Raw genomic sequence first — 15987 nt, 5'->3', positions numbered from 1 at the left:
GATGGGTGGGGAAGGTCTAGGAGGTGATAGTGGAGGGAGTTGTGTGAGGGGGTTTGCTGTTTGGGGATTGGATTGCGGTGTGTATATGGTCATGGGGGTGGGGTCTTGGGCAGCATATGTCCCTGTCATACCCCTTATCTTTTTTGCTATGGCCATGTCATGTGGCCTTGTGCATCACATAAAACCTTACATTTTTTGCTAAGCACCAGCTGACAGCTTTGTCTTCTGGACACAAGTGCTTATCTGAATGTGGTACAGCACATTGTTCTCAGACGGAAATACGGCTCTCCTTTCTGACATGTCCATAGGTCCACTGCTCACACACATCCTTGATGTTCTGTGTCTAACATCCTGATCCCATCCATGTATCTTCCATGGTACCACCTACAATCCAAGCAGTGTGGACTGGTGACAATAACACTGCACATGTATGTGAACATCCCGCAATAGGAATGTGGGATTTAGGCACCTAGGCTGAACTATAAGAGGTGGTATAATAGCATATGTATTGCCTACATAGTACAACATTAGGTAGCACTCAGAATAGCCATACTAATGTCATGTTTCTCACTCTCTCTCTTTCTCCCTCTCTTTGTTACTGTCCTTCTTTTACTATTTTATTACACTTTTTGTTGTTGTATTTCTATCATTTTATGTTAGCTTTTTCCTGAAGCATCCGCCCCAGCTGTACCAGTCATGTAGCACAGATCTCCACATCATCATCATCAACCTCAGCCTTCTCCCAGGAGCACTCCACCTGATTCTAGGCCTACCTCTCCATCAGATGTGAAAGAAAGCAGCCTGTTGGTGTCACTAGAATCCTCTTGTGATCACTCAGCTGAAGGGAGTACTATTGTTTCTTCCAGTGGCACTGCCAGGGATTCACAATTTTTCATCTGGCAGAAGCTAGCAGAGGTGGTAGGGAAGTTGATGGACTGACAGCTGGAAACCTACATTGGCCACCTGGAAAGGGTACTTGGGTTACATTGATGCCCACTATGCCATAACCACCACCTTAATCACATCCCAGTGGAGAGGGTGATCACAGTGGTGACTGATCCCTCTCTCTACAACTAGCCCAGGCAGCAGGGTAACAGGAGTGGGATCATAGCTGGATCCAGCACTAGGTAACCTAGGCTGTTACCTAGAGTACACTGGCTTGGGGGGCTCACTAGCTGGCAGGGGCCACTGGCCGGGGTTCTGCCCTAAAACTTAAACTTCATTTTTTATTATTATGATGATTATTATTATTATGTTGCTTTTTATTGAAGATGGGTTTGTGGCCCTGTCTCTGTGAATGTCTGTGTTTCTGTCACACTCTCAAGCAAAAGCTAAATACATGCTATTTCCAGTCTGACATGCAGGTAGCGGTGTTCTCTGATTCTGGCGAAAACAAAGTACTATATCATTCCAGTCTAACCTACAGGTGGAGCGGTGCATAAAGTCAAGCAAAAACCAACCAATTGCAGAAATAACCTTTATAAGCTTTATATTTATTATTAGAATGCTTTTTATTGAAATTGGCTTTGTAGCTCTGTCCTTCTGTCCCTCTGTGGTTCTGTCTCTCTAACCCAGTTTCAATAAAAAGCATTCTAATAATGACAGAGGGGCAATACTTTAGTCTTTAAGTAAAATATTGTCCCTTTGTTATTAGCGACTCTCTGTCTCTCTCTCTCTCTCTCTCTCTCTCTCTCTCTCTCCATAAGTTCAGTGAGGAAGGAATTGTTTGGGAGCTATCTTTACTGTTTTTTAGCCAAGTTGTAAGAACATTATTGGACCTTTAGAAGGAAAGGGTTAACTTAATTTTTTGCTTGATATCCTGCATCCATATGAGTAAGATGCAATGCATGTTTTTGATATTGCAATGGTTTTAGATGTTTTGCATGCAGAAAAGGCTCCTTGTCTGAGTAAATGAGCATTATCTTCAGGGTACATTTTTTCTGCATTATTTCATAACGTTTGCTAATCCAAAAGAAATCACAGTCCAAGGAGTCAGAGAACAGGTGTCTTGGAGGCATAGCTGTTTTTACACTTACACCTGCTCTAACACACACACACACACACACACACACACACACACACACACACACACACACCTATCTGGGAATGTGTGTGTGGATGTATGTGTGTGCATACACACACACACACACACACACACACACACACACACACACACACACACACACACACACACATATACGTATGATGTTCAATTAACGTATGAAATACAGGCAGCAGATACATGTCTGTCATAGCTCTTTGCTTACTAATAGAGTGTGTTACTTTTTTCTTATTATCGGTACTCCTCAAAAATTGTACTCTGTCAATGAAATTAAACATACTTTATGTAAAACATTCAGAGGCTAAATGGTTTAAGAGAAAGAAATTTGATAGTTTAAACAAGTGTTTTTTTTGTTTTGGTTTGTAGCCTACAGTAGAATTGCAGAGTGTGTGTGTGTGTGTGTGTGTGTGTGTGTGTGTGTGTGTGTGTGTGTGTGTGTGTGTGTGTGTGTGTGTGTGTGTGTGTGTGTGTGTGTGTGTGTGTGTGTGTATGTGTGTGTGTGTGTGTGTATACAGGTGCGATGTGCGAGGTAGGGTATGCTCTACATATTTTTCCCTGCAGTAGGTCACTGTGGATTTTGCTTAGTAGAGATCTGCATAATGGGAGCATTACCCTAGAAATCTCCTGCTGTTCCCAAGTCTCCAACGACACCAGAATCCCCTGCTTCCAGAAAGAAAGATGACATTTTTAGGCAACCTTGGTGGAACTCTCTCAAGGAGAAAATATCAATAGAAGGTAAAGTAGCAATGTCTTAGAAGCAGTGTGCGTATAGTAAACCCATTCACTCAGAAGCTGTTCCTCTGGGTGTGCCCATCCTACTTGTTGGAATGTTTCCTGTGTGATGTCATGACAACATCTGTGGTCATGGCATTACATAGCTAAGAATAAACATTCACTTAAAGATTACTTGAAGCAGCTTTGTGCTTTATGATGCCCGTGTCTGTCAGTACTGATCTTTTAACATCCAACAAATGTTTTTTTTCAGAGATGTAACTGCATTCTCAGTGATACAAACTATTTACAGCCTGCAGCTATAAACTTTGCATTCTTTTCTAGTCTAATGGGACTAATCTAATTAATAAAGGAAGGATAGCTTAAGTTTGTTTGTGTCTTTCGGCTTTTCCCGGTTAGTGGTCGCCACAGCGGAACTCCGGTCTGCTAATGATTGGTAGTGGATTTTTACGTACCGGGTTACCAGCCCTGACTCACAACCTTCAATGAAGGCATGCCCCATTCATGTATGCCTCCACACAGAAGACGCTCTAGCTGAGAATCGAACAGGACAACATCTTGCTATGAGGCGACAAAGCTACCACAGCACCACCACCGCAGTGAAGGATAACTTAAGTAAATAAATAAATAACTAAATAAATGCTTTTCATCTCATGTTTGTTTTAAATGAGCAATTTCTGATGGTAGACAGCATGAAGAAAGCTATATTTACTAATTAAGAAGCCAGGAGGAATACATAAATGCAGGGAGGAAAAAAAAACAACACAAGATGAAAAAGAATGCTATGAGTTATAAAGGGGAGATATTAAAAGCCTGCTTAAGTGTGCTGTGCGCTATATATTATTCTAGTCAGAGTAATGCTGGGGAGGGCTGAAGTAGAATGTGCTGGAAATTAGAGCCACTCCAAGGAAAAGTCTAGGAAAATAGAAGAGTTTTTAGATCACAGGAGTCAAGTGAGTCAAAGATAGGTAGATTAGGATAGATTAGGAGGAGGCAGTCTGTTATACAAGTGACAGGAAGGCGCTTTTGGAAAGGTCCAGTGAGGGCAAAGTGTGGAAGTAAAGGGAATGTTAAGAGAGAGAGGGATGGTAAACTGTCTTATCAAAGAAAAGAAGGAAGTTGTTCACTAAAAAGTAAAAATGTCAGAAACAAGTCAAGAAAAGGACATTATAGAATAACAACGACACTGCTGAGATACAGTTAAGTAATAAGGCTCCGATATCAGGATGAAGCGAGTGAGGTAGAAAAGGAAGGGGTTGTAAGTGGGCCCATATATAAAGATGCATATGTAATTAGGCTGAACCAAGCAGTACTGCTGCAGAAAGTAAGAACTCCTATCATCAATGTTTGGGTTTCTACAAGGATAACCATAGTTATAGAGAGACCAATGATAAGGAAAGTCTTGGAAAAAAGGACAATCAATTATGGTAGGTTTAATAATAATTAATGACATTAAGATTATTTAAACACTAAAAAGTAAAAAATAAAATATATATAAAAATATTTTTTTTAAAGAACTTCTTCTAGTACCTCATTATCACAATCTGCAAAACCAACCTCGAATGCTTTTCTGAAATCAGCTTGTCTGTGTATCTTTTGCAAATTTTTTACTTTTTAGAGCAACTCAATAAAAAGCATTCTTTAAAAAAAATATTTTTTTATATATTTTTTAAGAATGCACTCTGCTTGTGTTATAGATCTTTGTTAAAGGCTTACACCGCGTACATTCTTCATAGTATCTATGAATGTGTCTTTAGTACAAAGCATGCGCATTTATACATTAGAGCAGAGCACATGAAATTTATGGAGGATGAAAACAAACTCACCAAAACCAGAAAAAAACACTACTAAGCAAAAGAAAAAGAGCAAAAACAGCCTCAGAAATTTAATGTAAGCACTTTCGTACAGGAAAAGTCAAATTTAGAATTGCCCTGTACAAAAGCACTTGCATTAAACCTCTGATGCTGTTTTTATACTGCTGTGGTTTTTTGCTCTCTTTCTTTTGCTTTATGGAGGATGAAACAGACAAGTATGTAGAGAATTGCTGTTGACATTTGGAAGAATCAAACACAGAGAACAGGTTAGTTAGTGTGTGTGTGTGCGTGTGCGTGTGCGTGTGTGTGTGTGTGTGTGTGTGTGTGTGTGTGTGTGTGTGTGTTAAATGCTCCAGTTAGGGATGGCAGGTTGGTTAACATATTCAAGCTCAACCCTGTACCTTCATTACAGGACCCTAGAGCCTGAATCCTCTACACCAACTACCAAACTGACATGAGAAGGTGCATTTCAAGGACTGTTGAGTTTCAGTGCATTTTCAAAGAATGTTGAGTTTCAATGCGTTTTCAATGACTATTGAGTTTATCAGTGCATTTTCATGGACTGTTGAGTTTCTGTGCATTTTCAAGGAATGTTGAGTTTCAAGGGAAGAGAAATTTACTGCTGCTCATGCTAAGTCTATTTTCAATGTGTACCTGTTTTTTAGCAAATGACCATTATCAGTTGTTGTGTCTTTCGGCTTTTCCCAGTTAGGGGTCACCACAGCGGAACACCTGTCCGCTAATGATTGGCAGTAGATTTTTACGTGCCAAGTTGCCGGCCCTGATGCACAACCTTCAACAAAGGTACACCCATTCATGCATGTCTCCACACAGAAGACACTCTAGCTGAGACTCGAACAGGACAACGTCTTACTGTGAGGCGACAACAGTACCGCAGCACCACCACCTCAGTTTATTAAATTACCATTATCAGTGTTTGTGCTATAAACTTTGAAAGTGGTGTTAGCAGTATAACAGGTAGAATTCTTGCCTTTGGTGTAGAAGGCTGAGGGTTCTACCCATACACCAGGTAGATGGAGTGTTGATTTTGCAGTGCCCTTTAAGGGGGGGGGGATACGGGTGCTGCACACCTGAGTGTGTCTTCCTTTGGATGAGATGCCTCATAACTATGAACCTGTTGCCAATTTGACAGCCATTCCCTATTGTAATATCACCATTTTATAATGTAACATGGGAAATTTATTCTTCAAGGGCATTGGGCATTGAATCTATAGATGAAACACTGAACTGTACAGCTGTTTGCCAGAGGCAACCTCTTCATTAGTTATACATCTCCTTAATGTGGAATTATACAGATGAATTTCTCTTCTGCAGAGATTGTGTATATTGACTGATATAGGTGGATTGTAATGACAAAAGTCTTTGTGGGGTTTTGTGATTGAAATGTTCTGTAATGGGTAGCTTCATCATTATTGGTTAATACATTTTGTTTCATTGCTTACTGGAAAAATGTTCAAACCTACAAATTTAAAACATACTCTGTCAAGTGATGCTACATCATACATCAAAGAGCACATGCATGTATGCATGGTCCAAAAAATGTATGCAAGGTGCCTATGGTTTGAAAACAGTTCAACGTTAAATTTAATCCACCACTGGTCAGATGCATTTATTTTTTGAATGCCTGGTTCCACATTACCCTGCCTAGGGCCCTATTTGATCATGATCCTGCTCTAAATAGGATGCCCACCCTATTCCCACATCATAGTGTTCTTCTTCCTTGTATGTCATCTCTGTTTCCTGTTTGTTGTCCAATCCTCCCCATTATCAATTATCCTCCTTCCGACTGTCTGTATGTCAGATCTATCTATTGTCAACCCCCCAAACTTTATGTCAGCCCATCCCCTGTAGGTGTTTGTCTGTGTTTTATGTTTGTGATTCCCTACTTTAATAACTCCATCATCTTTCCACCCCCTCCATTCATGCTGCATCCTATTTCTTCTACCCTTCTTTTTCGAACAAAAAGAAAATAAATACCCGTCCCTCAAAAAAAAAAAAAATTAAAACTCCCCTTTCCAATACCATTCTTACTTTCCTTGTGCCTGTGTGTGTGCGTGTGTGTGTGTGTGTGTGTGTGTGTGTGTGTGTGTGTGTGTGTGTGTGTGTGTGTGTGTGTGTGTGTGTGTGTGTGTGTGTGTGTGTGTGTGTGTATTTTTGCTTGTTCTACTCCTGTTCCTCCTTTACTATGCATCAATTTCTTCCCCATTTAAAGGAATAAAAGAATATAACACCAGTTTTCTCCCCATATAAAGTAATAATTTAAAGTAATAAAGCACAGTATAAACATTATTGGAGTGCATTTACTGTGGCTTGCATATACTTTCATAGTGTCACTATGTAGTACATGAGTATACCTTTATAAATGTATATGATACTTGCTTGGCATTCCTGGCCGGCATTGCAGGAAACAATCCCTCCCTTCTGAGCCTGTCATTGCTTTAAATGGGTTTCTTAGCAGTTCAATTAATAATTACCTCTGGTCCACCTTGCACACCTCAAGAATTTCTTGGTAACCTTAGTCCAATCACAGAATGCATGTTTCTGTTTCTTAGCAGCCTAATTAATAATTACTTTTGCTCCACCTTGCACATTCTTGGTAACCATAGCCCAATCATAGAAGGCATGTTTCTGTTTCTTAGCAGCTTAATTAATAATTACCTTTGGTCCACGTTGCACACCTCAAGATTTTCTTGGTAACCTTAGTCCAATCATAGAAGGCATGTTTCTGTATGCCAGACACTGCTTGCATTTTTGGAAGACAGTTTTAGAAAAAGGTAAGTCTGAAAACAGGAGATATGTATGTTACATGGCTGTAGTGTCTTAGGCAGAAAAGAGTTTATCTTAGAAATTTTGAGTCAGCATATTCTAAACAAAGGCCTTGGCAGATTGGGGTTAGGGGGAAGGGAGGTTATATGTTTTCACCCTGGTGGCCAAGTGGTTTGTTTCCCTATGCAAAAGTCTGGTGATTCATAGCTTCGATGATTATAGCTTTCAATGAAATCGTCTCAGCAATTAGAGATTTGGGTAAGTGAAAATTCGATTAAACAAGGTAGACCCATACATACATATAGATAGATAGAAATGCTTTTTGTGAGTTATTAGCTCTTATTAAATTGATCCTGTAACAGGAACACCTATTGGAGACAATTTTTCAGTTGTATTGCCAGTTAAGGTTGTGTTTTTTTTTCTTCTTCTACATGTTGTTTCACTACAAGAATTAGGGTAGGGATCCCTGATCAAATGCTTACATTAATTTAAAGATTATTTCCAGTTGTATTTGTGGCACTACTTTATGTGAATATTTGATGCCGTCTTTATTTGTTTAATAAAGAATGGTTAAAAAAATGCCGCAATTTGAACATGTTGAGCAAATATAATTGCCAGAAATAATTGCACCTCATCCAGCACCAAGTCTCAAAGATAAGGGACAGCTGCAGGAAAGGATTAAAAGGCAAAAAAGACAATCATTGAAACCTAATTCAAAGTGCAAAGTAACATTCTGAAAACCTCTCATTTACAAAGTGGCTAGACTAGAATTATCAAAATAACTACTGTCTGTGTATCCATTAATTCAATTTGTCTGTTAATGGTTAGGTAATAAAAGAACATTTGCACCAGTAATGTTATTTATGAGTGATAAAAACAGACTCAAAAGGAGCAAAATTGCACAATCACAACTGATGAAATCTGAGGTTGCAAATGTGATCATGTAACACTGGTAAATATCATACGTTTTAACTTTTTTACAGCACTTTAAATACACAGACTTAAAGAGCTCCCATCAACTAAGCAAATTATTTTCTAATTTCTGTATAATTGCTGCCTTAACCCACCAATGTCAAAGCAGTAGATTCCAGGTAAACATTCCTCAGCATTTGGATCCGCAGAACCTCCTAACAAGTACATCTTCCCTTTTACTATACTGTAAGAAAAGCAGAAGAAAAATATATAAATACATTATCCTCAGCACTGAATGCATGTATATCACAGCTATGATGCATTTTACATTTTAAAACAAGCTGAGATGCACACACACACACACACACACACACACACACACACACACACACACACACACACACACACACACACACACACACACACACACTCTCTCTCTCTCTCGTACATATCCACATTAACTTGTGGTGGCTCTATACACACACACAGACACACACACACGCATGCACACACATGCACACACGCACACACACACACACACACACACACACACACACACACACACACACACACACACACACACACACACACACACCACCCTAGCTCCAAGGCTACTTCACCTCAGGGGAGAGAGGAGACTCTATTTAATTGTTAACCTGCCACCATCATTTTCAGCTACGTCATCTTAACTAAGTTATATTCATCCAAGTAACTGGCTTCTTATGATATAATATTTGAAGCAACAATCAAATACTTTGTGCCCAATTTTTTAATCTGCTTATTTACAAATAGTTGCATTTATAGACTAGTTTATGGGTAAAATAAAAAATGTATAATTAACTTCTATTATCATTTATTGTTTTTACTGTTTCTGTGAATTGTTTCACAGGTGCAATTAATCCAAATTTGCGCCACAACTTTCAAATTGATTAAAGGCTACTTTTATATTTATTTATTTTTTATTTACACTTGGTTGACCAGGTTAATCCCTCTAAGCCAATGGCCTCTTTCAGGGGAGACCCAATGTGGTATTTTTACTGACTAGGGGAAATTTTAGTCAGGGCAATGGGGAACTTAATCTGCTCTATTCAATAAGTATTTGAGATCTTTTTCATCCATCTGAGCTACCACCAACTCAGGTAGATGGGGCCCCAGTTTAACATCTCATCTGAAGAATGACACACTCAGGAGTGCAGCATCCCCCTTATGCTGCACTGCAGTGTCAGTTCTGGAAAAGTAATCCCACTACATGGTGAGGGAATAGAGTCCACAGCCTTTTACACCAAAGGTGTGTTGAATTACTGATTCAGGAGGCACTTGTTCATATTTTCTGAGAAGTTTTGATTTATTTTGCTATATACACTGTCCATTAAGGAATGATATCTTATTTGCATGTTCAGGAGCTAGAACCACCTTACACCTTACTAGTAGCTTATGTTGAAAAAAATAAGCAAAAAAAAAAAAAACTAAACTAAGAGTAACCTTAGAGCTAATTAACAAGGGAGATGAAATGTGAATGCAGAGTAACTGTGAGGAAACTAAGTCAATGAGCAGATATTTCACAAAAGAGAAATATTCTGGATGGGAGTGAGGTAGTTCTTAAAAAACTACTAATGCATGCAGGGTGCGGGTTATAATGAGACATAGTCATGACTGCACCAAGTAGGGGGGTTACTAATGACTATAGTGGTTTGTCTGATTTCCATGTATCCGGCTTGTGATTGGAATCAACTTGTCACAGCAGGGCTTCACCTTCACTACTTGGGCCTTGATAAGGAGAAAGGGTATTAGTAAATTGTGAAAGGGGAAAAGGTATATGTTGGTGCAGCAAGGCGTTTCTCCACACATTTTCAAGGTGGAAGTTGCAACTTGGTGTTGCCAGATTATTATCTATCTGTCTATTGCAACTTGGTGTCACCAGATTCTTACATATCTATATATCTGCATATCTATCTTTGTATACATATACATTTTGCAAAAAAAAAAAAAAAACATAAATACAAGTTGTAGTTTCACTGGAGTTGCATTGACTACCTTTTTTGTAGTAAAGCAAATAGAAAGAATTGATACAAAATCTGTGTTCTTGCCTGAGAACATGTCCTTCTCTTTGAGCTGGTATTTGTCCCTGCTGTGGCACCACTTCCCAAGTCAGATCTGTTGGTGTAACTGGTAAACACATAACACAGATAGTCATTACAAAAAGACTTCAAATCTAGCACAGTGTAGGCAAATGCAAAATATAAAACTCACATCATGAAACAAAGTTCTACATTCATTTAGCAAGTTCTTACCTTTCCTTTTATAGAGATTAATGAGAAATAAATATCAAAATTCTGACAAAATTAAACAATTTTCAATGATGTTCAAAATGTAGGTATTTAATGTGATAACTGAAAGGTAATTTCCAGTGATGTTCAATACGTAGGTATTTATTATAATTGTGACATCCCCACTGTGGACAAGTAATCAAGGTGCCTCAGTCCTCACCACTGACACTTGAGAGGGACATTCAATTGGAACAAAAATGGATATACGCAATATTTTCAGATATAGCTCTCTGCGTCAAGCACAATTTCCCTTAAAAGCACACAGGAAACACACTCAGCCCAGGGTCTGGGATTCTCTCTCTGTGCCTTTCTCCAGGTCCCCAGTAAGACTCCCCACTGGCACAGCTGTAGACTTAAGCCCTCAGCCAAGTGTCCAAGTCTCCAGCACCCTCTCTGTGAAACCAGTGTTTCGTGTCCCTTCTCCCAGTAGCTGACACACAGACACTTTAAGATTTGATTTTCACACACACAGACACACACACACACACACACACACACACACACACACACACACACACACACACACACACACACACACACACACACACACACAGCCTTGCTAAGATCTGCTGCAACTCTTGGAAGTCATAAAACAATTTAAAACCTCCACCTTTCCACAGTAGCAGTTAGTTCACCCCAATGACAGAGCAGGAAGTGTCCTAGTACAAACTTTTATCTATGGCTACATTGAGAACTGTAAGATACAATCTTTATGGCCTAAATTAAGTAATTTAATTTCTTACTACTTTTTAATGTCAGATAGCTTGAGATTAACCTCTTCTCTTCCAGACTCTTCTGTTACAATATATACATTTTAACAGTTACAATAATACATGTACATTTCTTCCTTTGTCCAGCAGGACACACTGTTGATACATTTTTAACACAAGCAACTTTACAAATATATTTTCAACACAAGCATCTGTACACATCAGTTTGATATTCAAATAACATATAATTCTTTACTAAATTCCAGCTAGGTGTGTTGGCATATGTTACACATCCACTGTTCTACTTCTCCTGGCATAGCTAGCAATACCTCATATTGTCACAATGATAACTGAAAATAACAAGTCTAATGTCATTGTCTGGTAAAATGCATACATCCTATAATGCATCAAGTGGTGTTTGTTATACAGTTTTCATGTTCCTTTTTGAGGAGATGTTTAGTTTACCATATTAAGAATGTTGCAGGATAAGAACAACATTTTAGACAAGCGAGTCATCATCAACATTTATCTTAAACAATATTTAACCTTCTAAGAACACAGAAAACAGCTTGGATCAATAAACACCTATTTCTGTCACAAAGCTGCTGTGAACTTTGAAGATAGCACAGGTATTGTAAGAGTTAAGGCCACTGTTTACTGGAAATTCTGTAGTATGGAAACCACAAATTTAAAGCCATCTGCACCACTGCTTCCTGTTTCCAAATAAAGCTACTTTACTTCAGGTTTAATGTATAACAGACTAAAAGCATACATTTTTATTGTTGAAATAGATTACATTCCATTGCAGCAGTTTATTAATAAACTAAAACTTCAGCTTGGCCAGCTAAGAACTTGGTTATATTCAACTGGACGTATAAGAGAATTGAAGTACCTTTATCTGCTCTTTTTTTAAAAAAATACAGTATTTAATTTGAGTGTTGAAGGAATTTTTAACTGAAGTTATTCTGCTCTTCAGTAACTTGAACTGAAGCTAGTGTTGGCTGAATTTTGTTATTTGTTAGTAATTACAGGTGTGGGGGTAGCCACATTCTTTGATTTCCTGTCCTTGCATATTTAAACTGGTGCATGTGAAATAATTCCTGCTTTAAAACTTCAGCTTGGCCAGCTAAGAACTTGGTTATATTCAACTGGACGTATAAGAGAATTTAAGTACCTTTATCTGCTCTTTTTTTTTAAAAAATACAGTATTTAATTTGAGTGTTGAAGGAATTTTTAACTGAAGTTATTCTGCTCTTCAGTAACTTGAACTGAAGCTAGTGTTGGCTGAATTTTGTTATTTGCTAGTAATTACAGGTGTGGGGTAGCCACATTCTTTGATTTCCTGTCCTTGCATATTTAAACTGGTGCATGTGAAATAATTCCTGCTTTAAAACTTCAGCTTGGCCAGCTAAGAACTTGGTTATATTCAACTGGACGTATAAGAGAATTTAAGTACCTTTATCTGCTCTTTTTTTTTTAAAAAATACAGTATTTAATTTGAGTGTTGAAGGAATTTTTAACTGAAGTTATTCTGCTCTTCAGTAACTTGAACTGAAGCTAGTGTTGGCTGAATTTTGTTATTTGCTAGTAATTACAGGTGTGGGGTAGCCACGTTCTTTGATTTCCTGTCCTTGCATATTTAAACTGGTGCATGTGAAATAATTCCTGCTTTAAAACTTCAGCTTGGCCAGCTAAGAACTTGGTTATATTCAACTGGACGTATAAGAGAATTTAAGTACCTTTATCTGCTCTTTTTTTAAAAAATACAGTATTTAATTTGAGTGTTGAAGGAATTTTTAACTGAAGTTATTCTGCTCTTCAGTAACTTGAACTGAAGCTAGTGTTGGCTGAATTTTGTTATTTGCTAGTAATTACAGGTGTGGGGGTAGCCACATTCTTTGATTTCCTGTCCTTGCATATTTAAACTGGTGCATGTGAAATAATTCCTGCTTTAAAACTTCAGCTTGGCCAGCTAAGAACTTGGTTATATTCAACTGGACGTATAAGAGAATTTAAGTACCTTTATCTGCTCTTTTTTTTAAAAAATACAGTATTTAATTTGAGTGTTGAAGGAATTTTTAACTGAAGTTATTCTGCTCTTCAGTAACTTGAACTGAAGCTAGTGTTGGCTGAATTTTGTTATTTGCTAGTAATTACAGGTGTGGGGGTAGCCACATTCTTTGATTTCCTGTCCTTGCATATTTAAACTGGTGCATGTGAAATAATTCCTGCTTTAAAACTTCAGCTTGGCCAGCTAAGAACTTGGTTATATTCAACTGGACGTATAAGAGAATTTAAGTACCTTTATCTGCTCTTTTTTTTTTAAAAAATACAGTATTTAATTTGAGTGTTGAAGGAATTTTTAACTGAAGTTATTCTGCTCTTCAGTAACTTGAACTGAAGCTAGTGTTGGCTGAATTTTGTTATTTGCTAGTAATTACAGGTGTGGGGGTAGCCACATTCTTTGATTTCCTGTCCTTGCATATTTAAACTGGTGCATGTGAAATAATTCCTGCTTTAAAACTTCAGCTTGGCCAGCTAAGAACTTGGTTATATTCAACTGGACGTATAAGAGAATTTAAGTACCTTTATCTGCTCTTTTTTTTTAAAAAATACAGTATTTAATTTGAGTGTTGAAGGAATTTTTAACTGAAGTTATTCTGCTCTTCAGTAACTTGAACTGAAGCTAGTGTTGGCTGAATTTTGTTATTTGCTAGTAATTACAGGTGTGGGGTAGCCACATTCTTTGATTTCCTGTCCTTGCATATTTAAACTGGTGCATGTGAAATAATTCCTGCTTTAAAACTTCAGCTTGGCCAGCTAAGAACTTGGTTATATTCAACTGGACGTATAAGAGAATTTAAGTACCTTTATCTGCTCTATTTTAAAAAATACAGTATTTAATTTGAGTGTTGAAGGAATTTTTAACTGAAGTTATTCTGCTCTTCAGTAACTTGAACTGAAGCTAGTGTTGGCTGAATTTTGTTATTTGCTAGTAATTACAGGTGTGGGGGTAGCCACATTCTTTGATTTCCTGTCCTTGCATATTTAAACTGGTGCATGTGAAATAATTCCTGCTTTAAAACTTCAGCTTGGCCAGCTAAGAACTTGGTTATATTCAACTGGACGTATAAGAGAATTTAAGTACCTTTATCTGCTCTTTTTTTAAAAAATACAGTATTTAATTTGAGTGTTGAAGGAATTTTTAACTGAAGTTATTCTGCTCTTCAGTAACTTGAACTGAAGCTAGTGTTGGCTGAATTTTGTTATTTGCTAGTAATTACAGGTGTGGGGTAGCCACATTCTTTGATTTCCTGTCCTTGCATATTTAAACTGGTGCATGTGAAATAATTCCTGCTTTAAAACTTCAGCTTGGCCAGCTAAGAACTTGGTTATATTCAACTGGACGTATAAGAGAATTTAAGTACCTTTATCTGCTCTTTTTTTTTAAAAAATACAGTATTTAATTTGAGTGTTGAAGGAATTTTTAACTGAAGTTATTCTGCTCTTCAGTAACTTGAACTGAAGCTAGTGTTGGCTGAATTTTGTTATTTGCTAGTAATTACAGGTGTGGGGGTAGCCACATTCTTTGATTTCCTGTCCTTGCATATTTAAACTGGTGCATGTGAAATAATTCCTGCTTTAAAACTTCAGCTTGGCCAGCTAAGAACTTGGTTATATTCAACTGGACGTATAAGAGAATTTAAGTACCTTTATCTGCTCTTTTTTTTTAAAAATACAGTATTTAATTTGAGTGTTGAAGGAATTTTTAACTGAAGTTATTCTGCTCTTCAGTAACTTGAACTGAAGCTAGTGTTGGCTGAATTTTGTTATTTGCTAGTAATTACAGGTGTGGGGGTAGCCACATTCTTTGATTTCCTGTCCTTGCATATTTAAACTGGTGCATGTGAAATAATTCCTGCTTTAAAACTTCAGCTTGGCCAGCTAAGAACTTGGTTATATTCAACTGGACGTATAAGAGAATTTAAGTACCTTTATCTGCTCTTTTTTAAAAAAATACAGTATTTAATTTGAGTGTTGAAGGAATTTTTAACTGAAGTTATTCTGCTCTTCAGTAACTTGAACTGAAGCTAGTGTTGGCTGAATTTTGTTATTTGCTAGTAATTACAGGTGTGGGGGTAGCCACATTCTTTGATTTCCTGTCCTTGCATATTTAAACTGGTGCATGTGAAATAATTCCTGCTTTAAAACTTCAGCTTGGCCAGCTAAGAACTTGGTTATATTCAACTGGACGTATAAGAGAATTTAAGTACCTTTATCTGCTCTTTTTTTAAAAAAAAATACAGTATTTAATTTGAGTGTTGAAGGAATTTTTAACTGAAGTTATTCTGCTCTTCAGTTATTCCCACCCACCCGCCCTGTTTTTGTTTTGGTGTTAATCTTAGTGGCATTGAAACTGCCCGCCCCTCAGCCTGCCTCTGGGCCCATCTCATTTGCTCACTCAACTGAGTGCAGTGAGATCATATTCTGATTTCAGGCACTCCTACTGTGTACAAAGAGAGCATCTGGGAAATAGAAAAAAAAAATTAAGCTTATTTCCTGCCTTTCTTGTTAAGTGGTACAGACTATTTGTAGGCTTCTGAGCCCCCAAGCCCTTCTGTGTTTGAGGAAGCCTTCTAGCT

The 15987-nt window shown here is 37.6% G+C and overlaps 1 protein-coding gene across 2 annotated transcripts in view; it reads right to left on the bottom strand.

Annotated features, from left to right (window-relative positions):
* Positions 1–15987, bottom strand: part of LOC122795869 (leucine-zipper-like transcriptional regulator 1) — a 1318154-nt gene that overhangs the window by 1026852 nt on the left and 275315 nt on the right. For both annotated transcript variants that reach the window (XM_044064282.1, XM_044064283.1), the window contains 2 exons: positions 10395–10473; positions 8463–8551 (listed from right to left, as the gene is read on the bottom strand). In XM_044064282.1, the coding sequence (XP_043920217.1) occupies positions 8463–8551; positions 10395–10473 (168 nt within the window). The remainder of the gene's footprint in view (positions 1–8462; positions 8552–10394; positions 10474–15987) is intronic.

The sequence above is a fragment of the Protopterus annectens genome, chromosome 2.part2 (assembly GCF_019279795.1).
Source record: "Protopterus annectens isolate FY-2018-M chromosome 2.part2, PAN1.0, whole genome shotgun sequence".
In the NCBI taxonomy this organism is placed as follows: Eukaryota; Metazoa; Chordata; order Ceratodontiformes; family Protopteridae; genus Protopterus; species Protopterus annectens.
This window is presented reverse-complemented; position numbering and strand designations above follow the sequence as displayed.